At 64.7% G+C, this 19,136-nt stretch overlaps 3 protein-coding genes across 4 annotated transcripts; 2 read left to right on the plus strand and 1 right to left on the minus strand.

The window, feature by feature from the left end:
* Window positions 1-826: 826 nt before the first annotated feature.
* On the plus strand, window positions 827-14,269 carry LOC122152824 (serine/threonine-protein kinase WNK4-like). The gene is given in 22 exon segments (XM_042787185.1): window positions 827-1,383; window positions 7,128-7,300; window positions 7,841-8,061; window positions 8,151-8,308; window positions 8,929-9,017; window positions 9,095-9,314; window positions 9,391-9,586; window positions 9,589-9,720; window positions 9,925-10,055; window positions 10,127-10,179; window positions 10,292-10,433; window positions 10,507-10,623; window positions 10,697-10,852; window positions 11,129-11,186; window positions 11,328-11,480; window positions 11,614-11,997; window positions 12,000-12,202; window positions 12,425-12,521; window positions 12,638-13,055; window positions 13,204-13,406; window positions 13,511-13,608; window positions 13,696-14,269. Coding segments are annotated over 22 exon segments (3,876 nt in total). The 5' UTR covers window positions 827-927; the 3' UTR covers window positions 13,714-14,269.
* An 88-nt stretch (window positions 14,270-14,357) lies between these two features.
* On the minus strand, window positions 14,358-15,019 carry LOC122152838 (cytochrome c oxidase assembly factor 3 homolog, mitochondrial-like). The gene is made up of 2 exons (XM_042787216.1): window positions 14,816-15,019; window positions 14,358-14,739 (listed from the first exon to the last, which is right to left on the minus strand). The coding sequence occupies exons 1-2, from the start codon at window positions 15,015-15,017 to the stop codon at window positions 14,627-14,629; spliced, it is 315 nt and encodes a 104-aa protein (XP_042643150.1). The 5' UTR covers window positions 15,018-15,019; the 3' UTR covers window positions 14,358-14,626.
* Window positions 15,020-15,178: 159 nt separating this feature from the next.
* On the plus strand, window positions 15,179-18,669 carry LOC122152854 (cyclin N-terminal domain-containing protein 1-like). 2 transcript variants are annotated; one of them, XM_042787437.1, is made up of 7 exons: window positions 15,179-15,528; window positions 15,648-15,723; window positions 15,965-16,130; window positions 16,640-16,802; window positions 17,297-17,441; window positions 17,816-17,912; window positions 18,497-18,669. In XM_042787437.1, exons 1-7 carry the CDS (start codon window positions 15,357-15,359, stop codon window positions 18,656-18,658), a joined length of 981 nt encoding a protein of 326 aa, XP_042643371.1. In that variant the 5' UTR covers window positions 15,179-15,356; the 3' UTR covers window positions 18,659-18,669. The 2 variants fall into 2 exon arrangements, with proteins under 2 accessions (XP_042643371.1, XP_042643370.1); XM_042787436.1 differs by having other exon boundaries at window positions 15,179-15,524; window positions 15,925-16,130.
* The last annotated feature ends 467 nt before the right edge of the window (window positions 18,670-19,136 follow it).

Raw genomic sequence — 19,136 nt, forward strand, 5'->3', positions numbered from 1 at the left:
TCTTCCTATTTGCATGACCCTAATTTCAGGATTTCAGACCGAAGTAAACCCCGAGAGGAGTGGCTGCCAGGGACAGTGCTGTCAGCGTGAGGCTGACCCCGCAGCTGGGGAGCGGGACGGGGCTTCTCCGGGACACGCGGCTCTGGGACCCCGAGGCAGAAGCTCCGAGGAAATGTCTCAATCAGGAGCTTTCCCGTGGCACGACTTTGGCTGCGTCACCCGGCCGGGGCTTCGGTTACAGCACCCCCGCACGCCGAGCCCCTCTGGGCCGGGGAAGGGGCTGCCCGGCGGGGACGGGAGGGCTCGGAGCCCCCGGGTCAGCGCCACGGCGGGGGCGCTCGGGATGGGAGCCGGACAGAGTCCCCCCCGGTCAGGGCCGAGCGGGGAGAACGGGGGGCGGGGGGGGGAATGCCCCCCGCCCCCCGCCCCGGCGAGCAGGGCCGAGGCCGTGCGCGGTGCCGGTGCCCGCAACCGCAGCGCTGGGCGCCCGTCCCGGCGCGGGGCCGGTGCCCGGTAGCTGGTGCCTGGTAGCCGGTGGCGGGGCCGGTGGTGGGGTCGGGGCCGGGGGCTGGTGGCTGGTGCCCGGTAGCTGGTGCCCGGTGCCCGGTGGCGGGGCCGGTGGTGGGGTCGGGGCCGGTGCCCGGTGCCCGGTAGCCGGTGGTGGGGTCGGGGGCCGGGGGCAGGGCCGGCGGCCAGCGGAGGGGCTGGTGCCCGGTGCCCGGTGGCGGGGCCGGTGGCGCAGCGCAGGCGGGGGGCGGCGGCCGCGCGGGGGCGGGCCCGGGCGGGGCGGGGGCGGGGCCGCCGGGCGGGGCCGGTGCCGGTGCCGGTGCCCGGGCCGGGGCTCGGCGGTCGCTTCTGGCTGCGGGGCCGCGGCGGCACCGGGTGCGAAGCTGCGCGGGAGCGGCCGCCCCGGGCCGGGCTGGGCCGATGCTGCCGGCCGAGCCCCCCGCCGCCGGGGCCATGTCCCAGCCCGAGGCGGAGCGGGCGGGCGGCGGCTCCGCGTCCGAGCCGGAGCCGGGGCCGGGGCCGGGGCCGGGGCTCCCCGGGCGGGCCCCGCACCGCAGCCGCGGCCGGCGGCCCTCGGGGCGCGACTCCCGCCGCGCCTCCTCCCGCTTCAACCGACGGAGCTCGGCCGAGCTGGAGCTGCTGGGGTACCCGGCGCCGGGCGGGGGGCGCGGGGGGTCCCCGCCGCCGTCGGGCGCCGCGGGGCGCCGGGAGCCGGAGGAGACGGAGAGCGAGGAGGTGGAGACGCGCGCGGTCGCCACCTCCCCCGACGGCCGGTTCCTCAAGTTCGACATCGAGATCGGCCGCGGCTCCTTCAAGACCGTCTACAAGGGGCTGGACACGGAGACCACCGTGGAGGTGGCCTGGTGCGAGCTGCAGGTACGGCCGCCCGCGGGGCCGCGCTGCCGGGGGTGGGAGGCGGCTGCCCGGGTCCTGCCCGCAGCCTGCCTGTTCCCGCAGCCCCCCACCCCGGGGAGGGGGTGTCGGCAGGGGTACAGTTTCTCTTCTCCCTCCAGTTTCCCTGGTGTGGGCAGCCCCCTCCCCGCCGCCCGGCCCCGAGCCCCCCTGCTCGCCACCCCCTGCCCGGGGCTGTCGTGTGGGACGTCTCCCCTGGGCTGGAGCCGGTCCCGGAGAGTGCAGGGACCCGAGATCCCCCATTCCTGCCAGGCTGTCGGTGCCCTTCTGCAGCGGCAGGGCAGGCCGCCGGCACCCGGGCTCGGGCTCCCCTCTCTGCCCTGCACTGCGCCCATCACCGCCGGTGCCTCGGCGCTGCACGGAGCTCTTGGCCTGGGCCCAGGCTTCCCGCTCAACACTGCTGCTCCCGGCCCTCCTGCCCATCACGTGCTGTTTTCCATTTGCCTTCCCGCTGCCCGTGCTATGGAACACGCCAGGGTCCCCGCGCTCCCGGCACCAGGCCCTGTTCTGGGGGTCTACAAGTGGATCCGGGACCAGCTGCTGGTCCTGAGCGCCTCGCTGCTTTTTCAGTGCCCGCCAGCTTGCAGCTTCCCCTCTGGAAGGGCAGCAAGGGCAGGGCTGCTCCCTCCTGCGCCGGCCTCCGCGCACGTGCCTGTGCCAGCGCTGGAGCTGGCTCCGAGGTTTGCTGCGATAGCCCTCGGCGTGCTCTGGGGCACGTGCCCGCAGCGAGCCTGGGGCCGGGCGTCAGTCGGGACCAGAGTACGGTGCGACCTTGGTGCGCTCGGGCTGCTTGTCCTTGGCTGAAGCAGAGTCCGTGGGCACCTGCGCATCGTTCCTGCGATGCTGCCAGGGGCTCCCAGCTGGGAGCACCCAGACCTGTGGTCTGTGAGCAGGTCTCTGCAGCCTGGCAGTGGGATGCTAACAGCAGGTCGCTGAGGGCAGTGGTGAAGGTGTTGGCTCCACAACACTGTCTCCCGCTCGTTGCTTTTGATGGGCCTGATCCTGCCCATGGAGGTGCTCAGGGGGAGCCATGCCACGGGTCTCCCTCTTTTCCTTGGAGCCCCTGGGGAGGGGCTTTGGTGAAGTCCAAAGTCTCCCAACAGGCTCCTGACCCTGGGGTGGCTGCTGGAAGGTCCAAGTCCTTGTTTACACAGAAAAACGTGTCTTGCGAGTTTGTTGTCTTGTTCCTAAAGCCTTGGTGCAGCTGTGGGTGGCTGCCCGGGCTGGGTCCTTGGGGTGGTTGCAGCCCAGTAGTGCAAGAAGAGATCCTGAGATAGCGGTGGGTGATTTCTGGAGGAGCTGACTGTGGCCTCTGAGCGAGGAAGGTGAGGTCTGGGGCCTCCGCCTGCCTTCATGGGTTGCACAATTGCTTCAGCCGGCCCCCTCCCTCGGGCGCGCGGCTCTGTCCCAATGCTCCTGAGCTCCCTTTTTGTCCCGCATCCCTTCGGGCAGTGGGGGAAGCGCCAGCCTGCTGCTGGCAGGGGAGGGCTCTCCTCTGCGAGCCCAGGACCTTCTCTGGATGAGTCAGCCCTGCCCGGCACTTCCCACCCAGCTGGCTCCGCATCCCTCCCTGTGGGTCTCAGCCCCTCGTTGCAGACATGCCGCAGCTCCCCTGCGCTGGCTCCCGGTGCGTGTAGCAGGGCTGGCAGCACGGCTCCCTCCCTGCCCTCCTGCTCATCCCCGTAGCCAGGATGCGCTGCCCTGCAGGGCCCCAGGCCCCAGCCTTGCTGGGTCACAGCAGCTCCTGCGTGTCTGCTGGGGCTGGATGTGGCCCCCAGTGCCCGTCCCGCAGCCCAGGCCAGGGGCTGCGTGCGCACACGGGGCTCTTTGGCACAGGTCTGGCAGCGGTGCAGGCAGCGGTGCAGGCAGCGGTGCAGGCAGCGTGCTCCTGTGGCTGCGTGCGGGCAGCTCTGGCGTTTTGCAAGGTGGCTGCCGGTGGGATGAAGCTGCCCCGTCCCGGGCAGAGGAAGGGGACTTGGGAAGCAAAACCACTCCAGTGCCCCGAGTCTAGCGGGCACGCACTGGCCCCGCTGCCTACGCGGTGAGCCTGCCGGGCCGGCGTGGCTGGAGCTGCGGGAGCCGCTCGCTTGGCCCATGGAACGCCGGTGGGGGATGTGTGCGGAGAGGCCGAGCTCCTGCCAAGGGCCGTCCCGTCAGCATCCCACGGTGCCTGCGGGACCTGGCAGCCCTGGCTCCCCTCCGCTGCCCAGCACCCCCTTCCTGGCGGAGTGCAGCCGGGCTGTAGCTGAGAGTCCCTGGAGGGCCAGCCGGCGTGGGCAGCCCCGGCCCCACTCCTGTCCCACGCAGCCCTGGAGCCTGGCCCCCCCATTCCTCCGCCCCAGCCCCCACCCTTCCCCACCCACTATTCAGCTCTGGCCCACTGACTGCTCTTTATCCAGTGTCTCTTGTCCCAAAATCCACGTCCCACGAGGGGCTGAAAGCACAGAAGCAGACTTTAAAAAGTTTGGGTTTTCAGCAATCATGCAAAGAATCAGACACTGTGACACAAATACGGGATTTGGAACCGCAAATAAAAATGGTTGTGGTTCTGCCCTTTTAAAAATAGCTTTGTCCTGTGTCTTTCACAGTTCTCCTTTTATTGCCTTTCAATTCTAAATGAATACCTAACCTCAGCCCTGACCTGTTCCGGTCCAGGGAGCCTTGTCCAGCTGCTGTGATGGCTCCTGATCCCAAATCCCAGCTCTCTGGGCCATCCTCGCCCTGCCCTTCCCTCCCCGGTGCCTGATGACCTGGAGGCTGTTTTTGCCTGTCCCCTGCCTTCCCGTGGGACCCCTCTGGGGACCTGCCCGTCCCCTTCCCCGTGCCGCTGCCCCCCAGTCCTGAACGCAGTGTCTGTCTTTGCCTCCTGCCTGTGTTCCGCAGCCCCTTCCGTGACCTGTTTGTGCTTTCCAGCTTTAGACTGGGGACTATTTCTGTTGATAGGTGCTGCGGGCAGCAGGGAAGGAGGAAGCAGGGAGGAAACCGGAGGCCCGGAGCGGGATCAAGCTGTAAATACCTGGCTGTGAGCGGTTTTCCTGTGGGTCCCCTCGGGCTCCCTGCAGGCGAGAGCAGCCAGGGCAGCGGCTGCTGCCGTGCCTCCCCCAGCCCCTGTGCCCAGGTTGGGCAGGTAACCTCGGCCCAGGGGATTTCTTCCTAAATTCCTGCATCTTTGCAAGATCCTGTCCCTCAGAGGCCCGGCCCATCCTGCCTGCACTGTGGTGGGGAATCGTGCTGCGACTGAGCCTGGCGAGGCCTTGGGGCAGCACCTGGGACTCAGCTGTCTGTCCAGGAGACGAACTGAGGAGACCGGGGGGATTTCTGGATGGGGGGTCCTGTGGACTTGGGAACATGAGTGTGTGCGTGCTCGTGCGAGCGTGCAGGAGGTCACCGCTTGCCACGTGGTGGGGGGCAGACCCGTGGGGATGGGCAGTGGGGTGCGGGCACCCGCTGCTGCTGTAGTGCCGACCCCTGGGCTGGGGGGCCGGGGGGCTCAGGACCTCCCTGCTGCTGTGGGTACTGGCTGGTCTCTAGCACCCACTCCGTGCCTGGTCACGGTGTTGCTGTGAACGTCCCTCCAGTGCGCGAGCGACCCCCTTTTCTGGGCGCGACTCTCAGCCCCGCACATGGGGCTTTTGCAGGCTGCCAGGACCCCCTGCCCGCGGCATCACAGGGACAGGGCCCTGCCAGGGCTCTGGACGCTGCGCCGAGCACCGGCACCTCCGTGTGCTGGGGAGAGCCTCCTGCCACAGAGGCGAGAGCCATCCCCGGCCCCCGTGCCTGGCCCTCCCTCCTCCCGTGCTGGCCTTGGCTCCCGCCGCTGGCCGTGCCGGGCTCCCCGGCAGCCAGCTCCTGGCTGATGGGATGGGGCTGGACCCCCGCCAGCCAGCTCATCGCCCGGCCCCGCGCCGCCGGCCCCGCTCTGCCCGGCGCGAGGTGCTGCCAGGGAAGGACACGCTGTCCCTGCGTGCCGCTCGGGCTCTGCTGGCATCTCAGCCTGCGGGGCCCTCCCCGCTGCCCAGTCCCTGGATGAGCAGCTCCTCACTGGCCAGGCTGGGCTCTGCTCCCCACTGCCAGCACTCGGTGGGGAGAGTGTTGGGGTGCTCAGCCATGGGACTGGCTGCGGGAGGAATGGTGCTGGGCAAGCCCAGCAGTCCTGGCACAGGCGTGGGGGGACAAGCTTGGTACCCTGGGGGATGTGGCCTCGTGCCGGGGGTTCTGCTTGGGGCTGGGGGTGGCACAGCGGGGGCTGCGCCAGCATGACTGCTTCAAGCGAGGTCCCCTCTGGCTGATCTGGGAGGGCTGTGTCTGCCTGTGACTCCCTCCCTGACGCTGTTTGCAGCCCATGTTGGCTTCCCCCATGCCCTTGCAGGTTTGCGGGGGGTGCAGTGAAGCCTCCAGGCTCCTCAGTGGGGAGTGGGGGGCCAGGGGGTCTGGGGGTGGCCGTGGCGCTGGGCAGGGCAGCTGGTGTGCCGCCGTGCCACGCAGGGGCTTTGGTTGCTGTTTTCCTCTCCAGTATGAAAGGTCCCATTCATCCCGCTGCAGCCGGGCTCAGGTTCTCATCTGGGCTGAGCCGGGTCCCTGAGCGTGTGTTAAAAGCAGAGGGGATTATGGAGCGGCTCCAGCCTGGCCGAGGGGCCGGCTGTGATGCAATGAAAATATTACGAAACTGCCTGGGCTGCTGGTTGGCGGCCGCTGGCCAAGGAGCCGAGCACGGCTCCGGCAGTGCCCGGTGGTGGGAGCGCGGTGGCCGCCCGCGGCAGCTCGGGTTTCCTCGGCCCCGCGAGCGTGGGCTGGATGGGGGTCCTGGCTGGGGGGCCCCAGGCTCGGCGGCGGCTGAGCCCTTCGACATTGCGGGCTGTGGCGGAGGCGTCCCTGCTCCTCTCCGGCTCCTGCGCGGGCTCGGGGCAGCACCCGGCTCCTTTGGGGTCTTACCCGGCCGCCTCCCCCCCCCTGCGCTCTGGGGCTCTGTCCCTCCAGGATGAGGGGTCTGTGTCCTCCCCGCTGGCCTCGGCCCCAGCTCCGCTCAGTGCCCGTGTCAGCGCTCGGCTTCGATTTCCACTTTAATTAACTCGAGCAGTAGGAACATGGAAAAACCTGGGCTGGAGCCTCCCCTGACTGCTTTCCCCAACAAAGGCCTCATTGAGGCTGGCCCGGCACCCTGCCATGCTGGTGCCCGGTGCTGGGAGCCGGTGCTGTCCTGGTGGGGGGCGGGGGGGGCTGCGGCCATCGGGTCTGCTGCAGAGTCCCTGCATGTCCTGGGCTGGGTGACTGCAGGCTGGGGCTCCCCATCCTGTGGTGGGGTGGTGGGCGCTGGCTGGGGGCTACGAGCAACAGGAGTGGGGCCAGGCAGCCCCAGTGCAGGGCAGCTTCCATGGCAGGGAAGCACACGGGCTTCTCGACACACCATCTGCCGTGGGAGGCTTTGGCCATCCCTCCCCAGACCAGGGGAGAGCGGCTTCATCCAGAGCAGCACTGCAGGTGCTGGGGTGCGGGACTGGCCAGGAGGGGTGACACCATGGTCTGGGGTGGCCCCAGCCCTGCGTGAGCCCCTGTGCTGGGGGACAGCAGGGCTGGCCCCGCTCTGTGCTGGGGCCACAGCTGCCCGTGCTGCCTCGGACGTAGGGACATAGGGACACGCATGCGAGGGGCTCTTGTAAGATGCAGCATCCCCCCATGTACCCCCCTCACCTCCCCGCCGGCTCCCGCAGATGCGGAAGCTGTCGAAGACAGAGCGGCAGCGGTTCAGTGAGGAGGTGGAGATGCTGAAGGGGCTGCAGCATCCCAACATCGTCCGCTTCTACGACTCCTGGAAGTCATCCGTCAAAGGCCAGATCTGCATCGTGCTGGTCACAGAGCTCATGACATCCGGCACCCTGAAAACGTGAGCAGGGACTGCCAGGTCGGGGTGTGCAGGGGAGGGGACGGGGTCCCTCCAGTGGCGGGGAGGCGAGGGATGGGCCTGCACCCCCAGCCTGGGCACTTGATGTGGGTGTTCGCGTGGGGACGACAGGCTGTGTTGGGCTTGGGTGGGATGTGAGTGGATGGCGGGGCAGGGCTAGGAGCTGGAGACAGAAATCAGGGGTTGCTGCTGGATGTTTGGCGACCCAGGAACTTCACTGGCACCCTCCTGCATGGGGACGGTGCGGCCTGGGCACCCCAGTGCCACGCAGGGCGGCAGCACTGGCCGCTTGCCCTGGCTGGGTGTTGGCACAGGCAGCGCAGGGAGCTCAGCTCTTCCTTTTGGCTCTTCCAGTTTTCTTGCCACCTCTGCAGAGCCCAGCTGGGGAGGGCACCAGGAGCCCCTGACTCCACGATGCTCTTTGCCACTCGCCCTGTGTGGGCACCTGTATCCGGACAGGCTCGTGCAGCAGCAGGAGGGGGGGCTGGGGCTGGGGGCTGAGCCCTGTGGGTCTCCCCACAGCTATCTGAAGCGGTTCAAGGAGATGAAGCTGAAGGTGCTGCAGCGCTGGAGCCGGCAGATCCTCAAGGGGCTGCATTTCCTGCACACCCGCTCACCCCCCATCATCCACCGTGACCTCAAGTGCGACAACATCTTCATCACGGGCCCCACCGGCTCGGTCAAGATCGGGGACCTGGGCCTGGCCACGCTCAAGCGAGCTTCCTTCGCCAAGAGCGTCATAGGTGAGGTCCCAACGCGGCCCCGGTGGGCTGGGCTCGTGGCTGCCCCACGTCGGTGCCCCCAGGGTGCTGAGCCCCACTGCCACCTCCAGGCACCCCCGAGTTCATGGCGCCGGAGATGTATGAGGAGAAGTACGATGAGGCAGTGGACGTCTACGCCTTTGGGATGTGCATGCTGGAGATGGCCACCTCGGAGTACCCCTACTCCGAGTGCCAGAACGCTGCCCAGATCTACCGCAAGGTCACCTCGGTGAGCGGCCCCGGGCTGGGGCGATGCTGCTGGCCTGGGAGCCAGGGCGAGGGGGCTGGGGGGCCGGTCAGACGGAGCTGTTGGGCCTCGCTGCTCCCTGAAGCATGTCACCGTGCAGGTTGTGCAAACAGCTAAAAATAGTCCGGGCAGTAAGAGGGTGCCATGCCGGGGCATGGGGCCTGTGGGGGGTGGAGGGGCTGCGGCTTGGCCAGACCCTGTGTTCCTCGCCCCATGCCAGGCAGTGCCAGTGTGTTAATGGGGCGGAACGGGAGTGGGTCTGCTTGGCTGCCCCAGCCGGTCCCGACCAGCTCCTGCCTGCTGGGCTGGAAACCCGGAGCCGCGGGGCGTCCTGGCCCCGGCTGCCCGTGCAGGCACGTGTGGCCCCACCGCGGGAGCCGCGGCCGGGCCGGTGGAGCCCCAGGCTGGGAGCCCTGTCCCCACATGTCCCCTGCTGCCGGTGGTGCTGTGCCGGGGGGCATGGGGGGCTGTGGGGCCACGGCTGCCTGGGGAGCGTCTGGCAGCACCGTGGCCCCGCAGAGCCTGGGTTCAGCCCTGAGCCCTGGGAACCCGGCACCGTGGTGGGGTCTGGCACACGGGGCACTGATGCCTGTTGCCCCCAGGGCCTGAAGCCCAGCAGCTTCTACAAGGTGAAGGTGCCGGAGCTGAAAGAGATCATCGAGGGCTGCATCCGTATGGACAAGAATGAGAGGTGGGTGGGGAGGGGGGGCCTGGGCGGCAGAGCCCCACCCCGGCCCCCGGCCCTGCACTGAGCCGTGCTCCCCCCAGGTACACCATCCAGGACCTGCTGGAGCACTCCTTCTTCCAGGAGGACACTGGGGTGCACGTGGAGCTGGCTGAGGAGGACGACGGCATCAAGTCTGGGCTCAAGCTCTGGCTGCGCATGGATGACACGAAGAAGCTGCACGGCAAGTACAAGGACAACAACGCCATCGAGTTCCTCTTCGAGCTCTACAAGGACGTGGCGGAGGAGGTGGCCCAGGAGATGGTGGGTGCAGGGACGGAGGGACCCTGGGCACCACGGGGCTCCTGTTCCCCGACGCGACGAGCCCCCTCCCGTGCAGGTGGTCCTGGGCTTTGTCTGCGAGGCCGACTACAAGCTGGTGGCCAAGGCGGTGCGGGACCGCGTGGTCGCCATCAAGCGCAAGCGGGAGAAGCTGAAGCGCGCCCAGGACGTGCTGTCGCCTGCAGAGCCGGAGCAGCCGCCCGGCGTCCTGCGGCTGCTGGAGGAGCTCAAGTCCCCACTGCCGCCGGGGCCTCCGCGCCCGCCCCCGCCACCCCTGGCTCCGGGGACTCCGTCTTCAGTAGCACCTTCCCCCCAGAGCCCGAGGAGCCCGAGGCCGACCAGCACCAGCACTTTGCGTACCGGCACACCAGCTACTCCTCGGCCACCTGTGCGTAGGCACCGGGCGGGGGGACGGCGGGGCAAACCGGGGCAGGGGGCACAGCGGGGCAGCCTGGGGAGGGGGGTCCCTGCCGGGGGGTGTCTCTCCCCACCTCCAGCCACGCCGTGCACCCAGCCCCACAGCCAGTTCCCAGGGGCACAAGCCAGGGAGGGGACTCACTCCGGCCGTGCTCACCCAAGCGCTCCTCTGCAGCCGACTGTGAGACAGACGGCTACCTGAGCTCCTCCGGCTTCTTGGACTCCCCGGACCTGGCCCACCGCAGCTTCTCGGTGGGGGACCCCGCCAGCCCACCACCCGCCCGCCCCGTGCGCTGCTTCCCCACGGTGAGTGGGACCCCGTGGGGCTGGGGGTCAGGGTGGCTGCGGCACCGGCTCACGCCATCCTCTCCCCGCAGAGCATCGCGGTGCAGCTGCCCCCCGCCAGCGGCTTCTCCTCGCCGGTGGACAGGTAAGGCCGCAGGGCCGGGCAGGGGCCGGGGAGCGTGGCCGTGCTGATGCTCCCCTGGGATCTCCGCTGGGGAACGGCCGTGCTGATGCTCCGGCGCTGGGGCTTCCTGCAGCTACGCCTCAGACGTGGCATCCGGCATGAGCGACGGTTGCGAGGGGCTCTCGGCCGGCGAGCGGAGCGCCAAGCTGCCGCCCAAGCGTGCCGCGGGGAAGCTGCTGCGGCGCAGAGCCCGGTCCAGGCTGCGCATCACCAACGTGAGTGCCGGGGGGGGGGGGCTGGGTGGGTGGGTGGGTGGTCCCTGGGCTGAGCCCACCCTGCCGCCCACAGATCTCCGACAAGAACGACCGGGTGGTGGAGTGCCAGCTGCAGACCTACAACAACAAGATGGTGACCTTCAAGTTTGACCTGGACGGGGACAACCCGGAGGAAATCGCAGCCGTCATGGTGAGCACGGGCAGGGGTGAGGGCAGGGGCCTGCCTGGCCGTGCCGGGTGCTGACCGGCCCCCCCGCCCTCAGTTCCACAATGAGTTCATCCTCAAGTCGGAGCAGGACGGCTTCGTCCACCGCATCCGGGACATCATCCACCGCGTGGAGACCCTGCTCCGCAAGGATGGGCGCAGCGCCGCTGAGCTGCCCGAGAGCCCTGAGGCCGAGCACAGCGTGGGCAGCCCGGTGAGCGCCCGGCCCGGGAAGCGCTGGGGACGCCGCCGGTGCTGAGCACGGCTGGGGGTGCTGCCTGGCCCTGGGGAGCCCCGTGGGGAGGGGGCTGGGGTGCAGAGTGCTCCAGCCCTGCGTGGGAGCTGCCCCATGCCTGCAGCTGCAGGTCACCTCCCGCTCCTGCAACGGGTCGTGGAGCCCCCCTGCCCCCTGGGCTGCCAGCTCCTGTCCCCGCAGGCGGTGGGACTGGGGTGGGGGCCAGCGGGGGCTCAGCTGCATCCCCCTTGGCAGGCGGACCTGCAGCTGCAGGAGCTCTCACGCTCCATCTCCTCCTCATCCTCACTCAGCGGTACGTCTCTGTCCCAGTGTGGGCCCTTCCCGTCCCCACCCCAGCCCTGGGCAGGGTGGGTGACGGTCCTGCCCGAGGCCGGGGGTCCTGTGGAGTACATCCTGCCCCAGCTAAGCGCCGGCTGTCACCCCTCTGCCACAGACCTGGGCTGCACCAGTCCCAGCCTCTCGGTCCAGTCCCCCGTCCTGCCGTCGCTGAGCAGCTCCCCGTCAGAGAACGACCTCACCAGCCCTGCAGAGCCGCCGGCAGCCCCGGCCCGTGAGCTGCGGCCAGTGCTGCCGGGCTCCCCCGCAGGTACCAGCGCTGCGAGGCCAGGCACCTCCGTCCCAGCGGGGCTGCTGGCCCCAGCCTGTGCGGCTCACTGCTGTGAGGCCCTGAGCTGCCCGGGGCGTGCTAGGGACCGCTCCTGATGCTCCCCTCTCCACAGGCTCTGTCCAGACCTGGCCCCTCGTCTCGATGGCTCCCTCCTGGCTGACGACATCGCCAGCGTTCCCACAGACCCCCCCAAGCACCCCGGGGGGGCCTGTCCCACCAGCCCTGCCCCAAGCCCTCCTGTCCCCACTACCGCTCCCCACATCCCCCGTCCCCAGTGAGCCCAGCAGCCCCCTGAGCCCCCCTGTGACCAGCACACCCTGGTCCCCCACTTCCCCACTCCTGTCCCTGGCCAATGTCTTCTCCCTGGCGGTGATGAGCGTGGCCCACACGCTGCTGCCCGCCGTCTCCTCCATTGCCAGCTCGGGTGGGCACCTCTACCCCCCGCTGCTGCCACGGCCGCAGACCCTCGTCCTGGGGCCCCCGCGCTTCGTCTACCCGACCCCACCAGCATGGCCAAGCCAGCCCCGGCCGGCGGTGGGACGCTGCAGTCAGGGGGGGCTGCCGACCCCGCTGCTGGGGGGCCCACACCATTCCCTCCCTTGGCACCACCGTCCCCGCCATGCCCTGCAGGCAGCGGGGCCGTGGGGAGCCCCCCGCCATCACTGAGCACGTCCACACCGGGGAGCCCAGAGAGCAGCACGGTGAGTGTCGAGGTGGCGGGGGCTGCCTGTGGCGGGGCTCAGCACCAGTGGAGCTGGGTTGTTGCTGTGGATGATGCCCTGGGATGGGACAGAGTCCCTGGGACACAGGGAGGGGCTGAGCGGGCAGTGGGTCCCGTGGCATGGGAGCAGCAGTGGGGGGGGGGGTCAGGAGATGTGGGGGGACCCGGGGTGGGGTGGCTGATGGCACTCAGGTGTCCGCAGGTGCCACCCGGCTCCCCCAAGCCCAGCCACCCCCTCATCATCTCAGAGTCGCCAGCCCCTGGCGCGCCCAAGGCCCGGCTCTCGCCCATCAACGAAGGTGAGGTGGGGAAGGGCCATGGCTGTGCCACGCAGCCATGGCTGTGCCGGGACCCCGTGCCATCCCTGCCAGCCCACATGCCCTGAACCCCACCAACTGCCCCCTGTCCTCCGCAGAAGCCAAGCCCCAGATCCTGGGCCGGTTCCAAGTGACGCCGACCAAGGACCCGGCTGCGTCCTCCCCAGTGCCAGGCAGCAGCGAGGGTGAGCAGCGCGACACGGAGCCGCCAGCGAGCGGCTCCCCCCTGCCCACGGCCCCCGACACAGGCGGCAGCTCAAGCAGCGACTCGGACTCGGCGCTGGAGACGGCGGAGCAGGACCCTGAGGCTGGAGAGGCGCTGGCCAAGGAGAGCACGGCGGCACCAGTGGAGAGCGACCGGGAGGGCCCCGGGGAGGAGAGTGCGGAGAGCGCGCCGCAAGCCGTGCTGAGCCAGGTCTGGCTGAGCTACTCCCGCAGCCTGTCCTACCTGAGCAGTGACGATACCGAGAGCGAGGACGAGGAGATCTGGGAGGAGCTGCAGAACCTGCGCCAGAAGTGAGCAGCCCTGCAGCATGGGGGGGAGCGGGGCAGTTGGGCTGCACCCGGGGGGGCTGCACAGGGGCCGGGGCAGGTCTCGGTGCCCTGTCCCCAGAGGGCCCGGCCGGGTGCGGTGCATGGCTCAGCCCCTCCCGGTTCCCCCCAGGCACCTGGCCGAGGTGCAGCTGCTGCAGAGCGCCCAGAAGAAGGAGATTGAGGAGCTGTACCTGCGGATGGGGAAGCAGCCGCCGCTGGGCATCGTCTCCCCAGCCGCCGTGCTCTCCAGCCGCCAGCGCCGCCTCTCCAAGGGCAGTTTCAACCCCTCCCGCCGCAACAGCCTCCAGCGCCTGGAGCTGGCGCAGCCCCCAGGTACCAGCCCCCGCGGCTGGGGGGGCTGTGGGACACCGACCCTGGGCCCACGGGTTGTCGGGGCCCCACCGGCGCCCCCGCTCAGGGCCGCTCTGTCCCGGCAGGCATCATGCGCCGCAACTCGCTGAGCGGCAGCAGCACCGGCTCGCAGGAGCAGCGGCTGAGCAAGGGTGTGACCTTCGCCGAGGACCTGGCCCGGATGGTAAGGGGTGGGGGGCTGGTCCCGCTGCTGGGGGCCCTGTGGAACTCCCAGCCGGCCCCAGCTCACCACTACTTCTCTCCCCAGTAGCCAGCTGGCCAGGAGTGACTTCAGGAACTACCTCAACCAAGTGCCTGCTGCCCTGGGGGTGGGCGAGAGCCCCTGCACCTCCCGGGAGGACAGCGCTGGCCCTGGGGGCAGCCCGGCCCCCCCACCCACCCACCCCCAGCAGGGTACCTCTGTATCAGAGGAAGGCAGGCCTGGCCCACGCTTCTCCTCCCACCTCCTTGTGCCCCACAACCCCTCCCCGCCGTTCCCAGCCCCTTTGCTCAAGCCCAGCCCCAGTGGCAGGATGCAGGCGAGGTGCCACCATCCTTCACAGCTTTACCCCGAGCTGGACCCGTGCTGGCAGAACCAGTCCCCACCGGTGCCTTGCCCCGAGCAGAACACCCCCCCCCCCGCCCCCCCAAACCGCGTCCCCCTCACCCCACCCCCAGCCCCACGCCCCGGGGCTGCCCCATCTCGTCCTGCACAGCCGAGCCGGCTGCGGGGTGGGACGAAGCTCCCGCCGGGTGACGGAGCTGCAGCACGGGGAGTGGCCGCAGCGTGTTTCCCTACGAACCGACGTCCGGAAAGTGTTTTCATAAATACGAATTAAATACAAGTGGGGTCTGTCTGTGTCTTGTTTGGCGGGACTCGTGGACGCTGCCCTTGGCAAGAGCACAAACTGCGCCAGACGATAAAAGGCAGAATGCGAATTGCCCCATCCCGGCCGACACCTGGGCAGGACCCCGAGCTGGGCGCCGGCCGCCCGCTGCTCGAACACCGGGCGCTGCCGCAGCCTCCGGACGGGGCGTTTATTGTGGGGAGCGAGGGCGCTGCTGTAAGGAGGGAGCTCTGCGCCCGGGGAGCCCACCCAGCCCGTGCCCCGGCGATCCCCCGGTGCCGGCGGCCCGTCCAGCCCCGCGGGGGCCGCGGCTGACTCACGGGGCTCGCCGGGGCCGGGCGGGGCCCTCCGCGCTCAGCTCGCCGCGCCAGCGGCCCGCTCCCGCGCCCGTTCCCGCGCCGCCTCCGCCTCTTGCTCCAGCTCGTCCAGGAACCGCTCCTGCGACACCGAGTAGAAGGTGTAGCCGTCTGTGCCGGCGGGTTAAGGAAAGCAGCGGCGCGGCCCGCCCGGCGCGGCCCCCCCGGCCCGGCCCCCGCAGGATACAGATCCCGACCACCGCCGCGCCGATGCCGAGCGCCAGCAGCGCGTTGCGGCCGCGGAGCCGCCGTTGCAGCGCGCGGTGGCGCTGGGCGCGCTCCACCCGCGCCATGAGCAGCCGCTGCTCGGGGCTCAGCCCCGGCTCCCGCCCCGGGTCGATGCGCCGCGCGAAGGGCGCCTCGCCGCCCGGGCCCCGCGCCGCCGCCATCTTCCCTGTCCGCACGGCGCGGAGCTACGTCGCGGCCGGCGGGGAGGCGGGCCAATCAGCTCGCCGCGCGCAGGCGCAGTGGGAGCGGGGCGGTGGCGGGAGCGCGCTCTGATTGGTGGGGCGGGGTCCCGTGACCGGGAAGGCCTCGGGGCGGAGCCTCGCGGAGTGGCGGCGGGAACCGGGTTCGCGGCTGCGGCCCCGCGGAACCGGCCCCGTCGCCGGTGGGGGGGGCGGTTGCGGGAGCCCAGTGCCGCCTCCGCGGCTCGCGGGGGGTTCCGCGGGACCGGCGGCAGCGCAGCGCCGTGCTGCCGGTGCGGCGGTTACCGCCCGCGCGGCTGAATGGGGCCCCAGGCGCGGGCAGCGTCCCGGGGCCGGGACTCGGGGCCCGTGTTCGGCGGGGTCGCTCCCGAGATCATCGAGGACGCGCTGATCCGCCTGGCCACGGAGAACGAGCGGCACCTGAGCGAGCTGCCGGGCCGGGCCGGGTTCTTCAAGGAGACGCGGATCGTGGGTGAGGCCGCCGCCGCCTCCCAGGGAGGTTAACAGCTCCGTGAGGAGCGTCACTTGGCTGAAGTGAACGACTATCGCAATTATTTGTTGGGGGGGTTTTTTTGTTTGTTGTTTTTCCAGAATTTATATTCCTTTTGTCTGAAAAATGGCACTTGGACCACTCCGCAAGGTACCAAGCAGTGGAGTTACTTGAAAGGTAACGGGTGCTCTGAGCGCTTAGTGCATCTCTCGTTTCTCTCACGCGGTTACGCTGTGCGCGCTCTGTACAGCTCATCCAAACAACGAATAATGGCTTTTTGTGTGTCTAGAGCTTTGTCACTTTACTAATTTAATTCAAATTAACAGCTATCCGTATATTGTGAGTGCATGGAGAATTGCTTTTCTTCCTTTTTCTTAGCAGAAGAGATCTGTTTTCTGAGCAGTTGTGGGTTTTGTAGGTTTATGATCAAGCAAGTAGAACAAATCTGTAAGTCCTCCAGAGGGAACCATGAACAAGGACAAGGGAGCAGCTGGAGCTCTCTGAGCAATCAGATATATGACACGTTTGTCCTGCGACTTGTGTCGTGCGTTCAGCTTGCAAGCAAAGTTTCCTTACACTATAATGTAAGCCAGCTAAACCTTTTCTTATAACATTATTTAGCAGTGTAGTAAATTACACAGCATATTAATCTCCATTAAAAAATAGATATCCTCTTTGAAAAATAGTAGTTATAATGAAATGCAAAGGATATTGTAATGGAGACCTAAATCTCTTCCACTTGGGGCAGGTTAATCGTCACTTGTCAAGTAACAACCTGTCAGGAAATGTTCCCTGTATACTGGGGGAAAAAAGTACAGGCAGTGGGAAAACTCGGCCTGTGGTTGTTGAAAATTGTATGGCTGCAGAGGGTCCACACCTGTCTGGGGAAGGTTTGTGGAGTAGAGGAAACCTGCGGCAGAGGTCTGAGCTGGATTTGAGATGCCAGCTCAAAATACGAGTTAGACAGCTGGGTTAGCGGGCAGCATCGCTGCAGTGGCTCCTCCTTAAATTCAGTGGGAGGAGTAAAGCAAGAAAGTGCTTTGTTCTTAGCATGTGCCTTATTGCCTAGAAGATAATCTTTTTTCCTCTTCAGATAGTTAACAGTGACATGGCTTTAAAATTTCTGCAATCCTTAAAGTACTGCTACACTAAGCAGGAATTGCTTGAGTCGGAGCTTGCAGTTCTAAAAACTCTGCACTTCCAGATCAACGTGTCAACTCCTTTGGCTTACGTGGAATTGCTTCTAGAGGTTTTAGGTAAGAGTATTAATAAGAGAGAATGGTAAAGAATTTTTTTTAAAGCATAATAGAGCTATTACTGATCTGAAACAAAATGTCTCATGTTACAGAGCTTTGCATACCGTGAAGGCACATGAAACTTTTCAGATTGGCCAGGGCTTTATTTTTTGTATGTAGTTCTTAATAAAACCTGATATTGTTCTTGGGCAGTCATCATGACTCATTCAGTAAAAGATGAAGTGTTTAAAACCCCCAAAATCTAATGTAAGGCCACATTTTCTACAATGACTTACCCTTTTTTTTTGCCCAGGCATGACAACCTGGATTTCAGAATGAGTGAAATTATACTGAGATTGAAAGAGCCTATGGCATGAGAAGGCCTGTGGCATTAAGAAACAAAGGGCAGTTGTCACCAGAAATCTTCATCCCTCGCTTACAGCAACTAACACTTCTTTCTAATTCAGTTTAATGACTCAAAGTGTATGGCTGATTGTGTATGATCTCTGTGCTAGGACACAACGGCTGCTTGCTTCCTGCAAAACCATTACATCAGATGTGTATGCAACTATTAGACTTCTCCTATCTTACAAGAGATACCATCTACAACACTTTGTTGAAGATTGCCATCGAAAATTCAACACCAAGCAAACTGCAGGTGTAAGTACTGATGTGACTGTTAATTGAAATTAAAACTCTCAAAAAAAAAAGCTAAAAAATAGTAGCATAATTCCCACTATGCCATTTTTGGGGCATGTTTTAAGATTTTAATTTTAGGGGCTTTCAGCATTGCTTATTGATCTTAATAGACCAGTTCAAAGCACTATGCTTCACCACATTTGCCTTAGGGGCAAGCTAGGCAAGTGTTTTAACTTCATTGTAAAAATCCTGTCAATTAAAGTTAACAGTATCAGGCTTTATTTGGAGTGAATAAGCGAACATGTCCATAGGCTGTATAGCAATTACAGAAGTAGGTCCTTTTGAACTGTAAAGCTAGCATCGTTCTACACTAGAAGACACTTCTACTTCTGCAGAGCAAAGTTTTTGACAGTAAAGGAAGATTTCATGCTCCTGGCTGTTGGAATCATCAGTACAAGTGTGTTCGTACTAAACCCTGAGCACTGGAAGCAGGTACAGTCGATTCTAAATGCATTAGCTCTACGTGAAAAAAAAATGAATTGTTTCTATGTCTAAGCACAGCGAGGAGACAGGTAGAGTCTACTGGGAGTAGCGTGGGGGAGGTGATGTCTTTCAGGTTTTTTAAGCAGGAAGCATGTGTGTTTTTGTAAGAGCGTTACGACGATACACAGGCAGTTCTGCAGGAAGGCTTGTGCTTGCACTAGTGTGAGCATATCCTCACGCTTCAGCTTCTTCACAGCCATCGTTTGGTTGATAGGTGGAGAAGCAATCCCATGGGACAACTTTCTGCCCAAACTGCTACTGAATACTATAACAAACAGCCTATTGCAGATAGTAGCTTTTTCATTTTTCTTCTTTAGTAGAAGCAATTAAATTAAAAAAGAAAAAAACCAAAACACAACAGAAAACCCAAAGCAAGCAAGAAAGCAAACAAAAACCCAACCAAATAAAAAACATACTGAGCAGTGCACCCATGGAGCACTATTATTGTCGTTAGATTTGGAGGATTAAAAAGTGTATCTGTACAGTGCCTAAGAGACATTCGTTTCAGCAAGTACCTTTTTTTTTTTTTTAAGGTTGTGGAGCATTTAAACTCTATCACTGGTATTACTTCACAAAGTATCTTAGAACTTTCTTACGCAGTACTGAAACACATCATTGGCAGTACCACTCCAAAGCAGCACTATAGGAACTGTGGAACAAAAGCTCCAGAGAACAGAATTCTACCTCTTAAATAGAACCATCTTCTACAGCAGTCACTAGTGTATCAGTAGCAAACTGTTACGCTGCTGGTGATAGTTCATCTGTGATGCACAGGGCACCCAGCACAGTTTGGTTTTACTTTTGAACAGCAGGTGTTCTGTAACATTTCACATGTTACGTGCTAATTAGAAAAGCTCATCCTTTCAGGCAATGCTCTAGTGTGGAGAAGGGAGGCACACAGGAGCAAAGTAGCATTCAGAAATACAATAAAGCTTTTGGTGCTGAAAGAGGTAAGAGCTACATCTTCTAAGTTAGGAATCTAAGTTTCCTTTGAGTAAAGAGAAAACTCTAAAAGTCATGTTTTGAAAAGGCATTAATGTGCAGGGTATTCTGCCTGGTACTTTGTATTGCTATAAGCAGTCCAGTCACTACAACCAGGGCTGTGCTTTCTCCACTACCTGCTTTTTAAAAAATTACCGTCTCAGGCAGCCTGCTTGTTCCTGTTTTCCTCTC

This window comes from Tyto alba, unplaced genomic scaffold (genome assembly GCF_018691265.1).
Source record: "Tyto alba isolate M040663 unplaced genomic scaffold, T.alba_DEE_v4.0 Super-Scaffold_12, whole genome shotgun sequence".
NCBI lineage: Eukaryota > Metazoa > Chordata > Aves > Strigiformes > Tytonidae > Tyto > Tyto alba.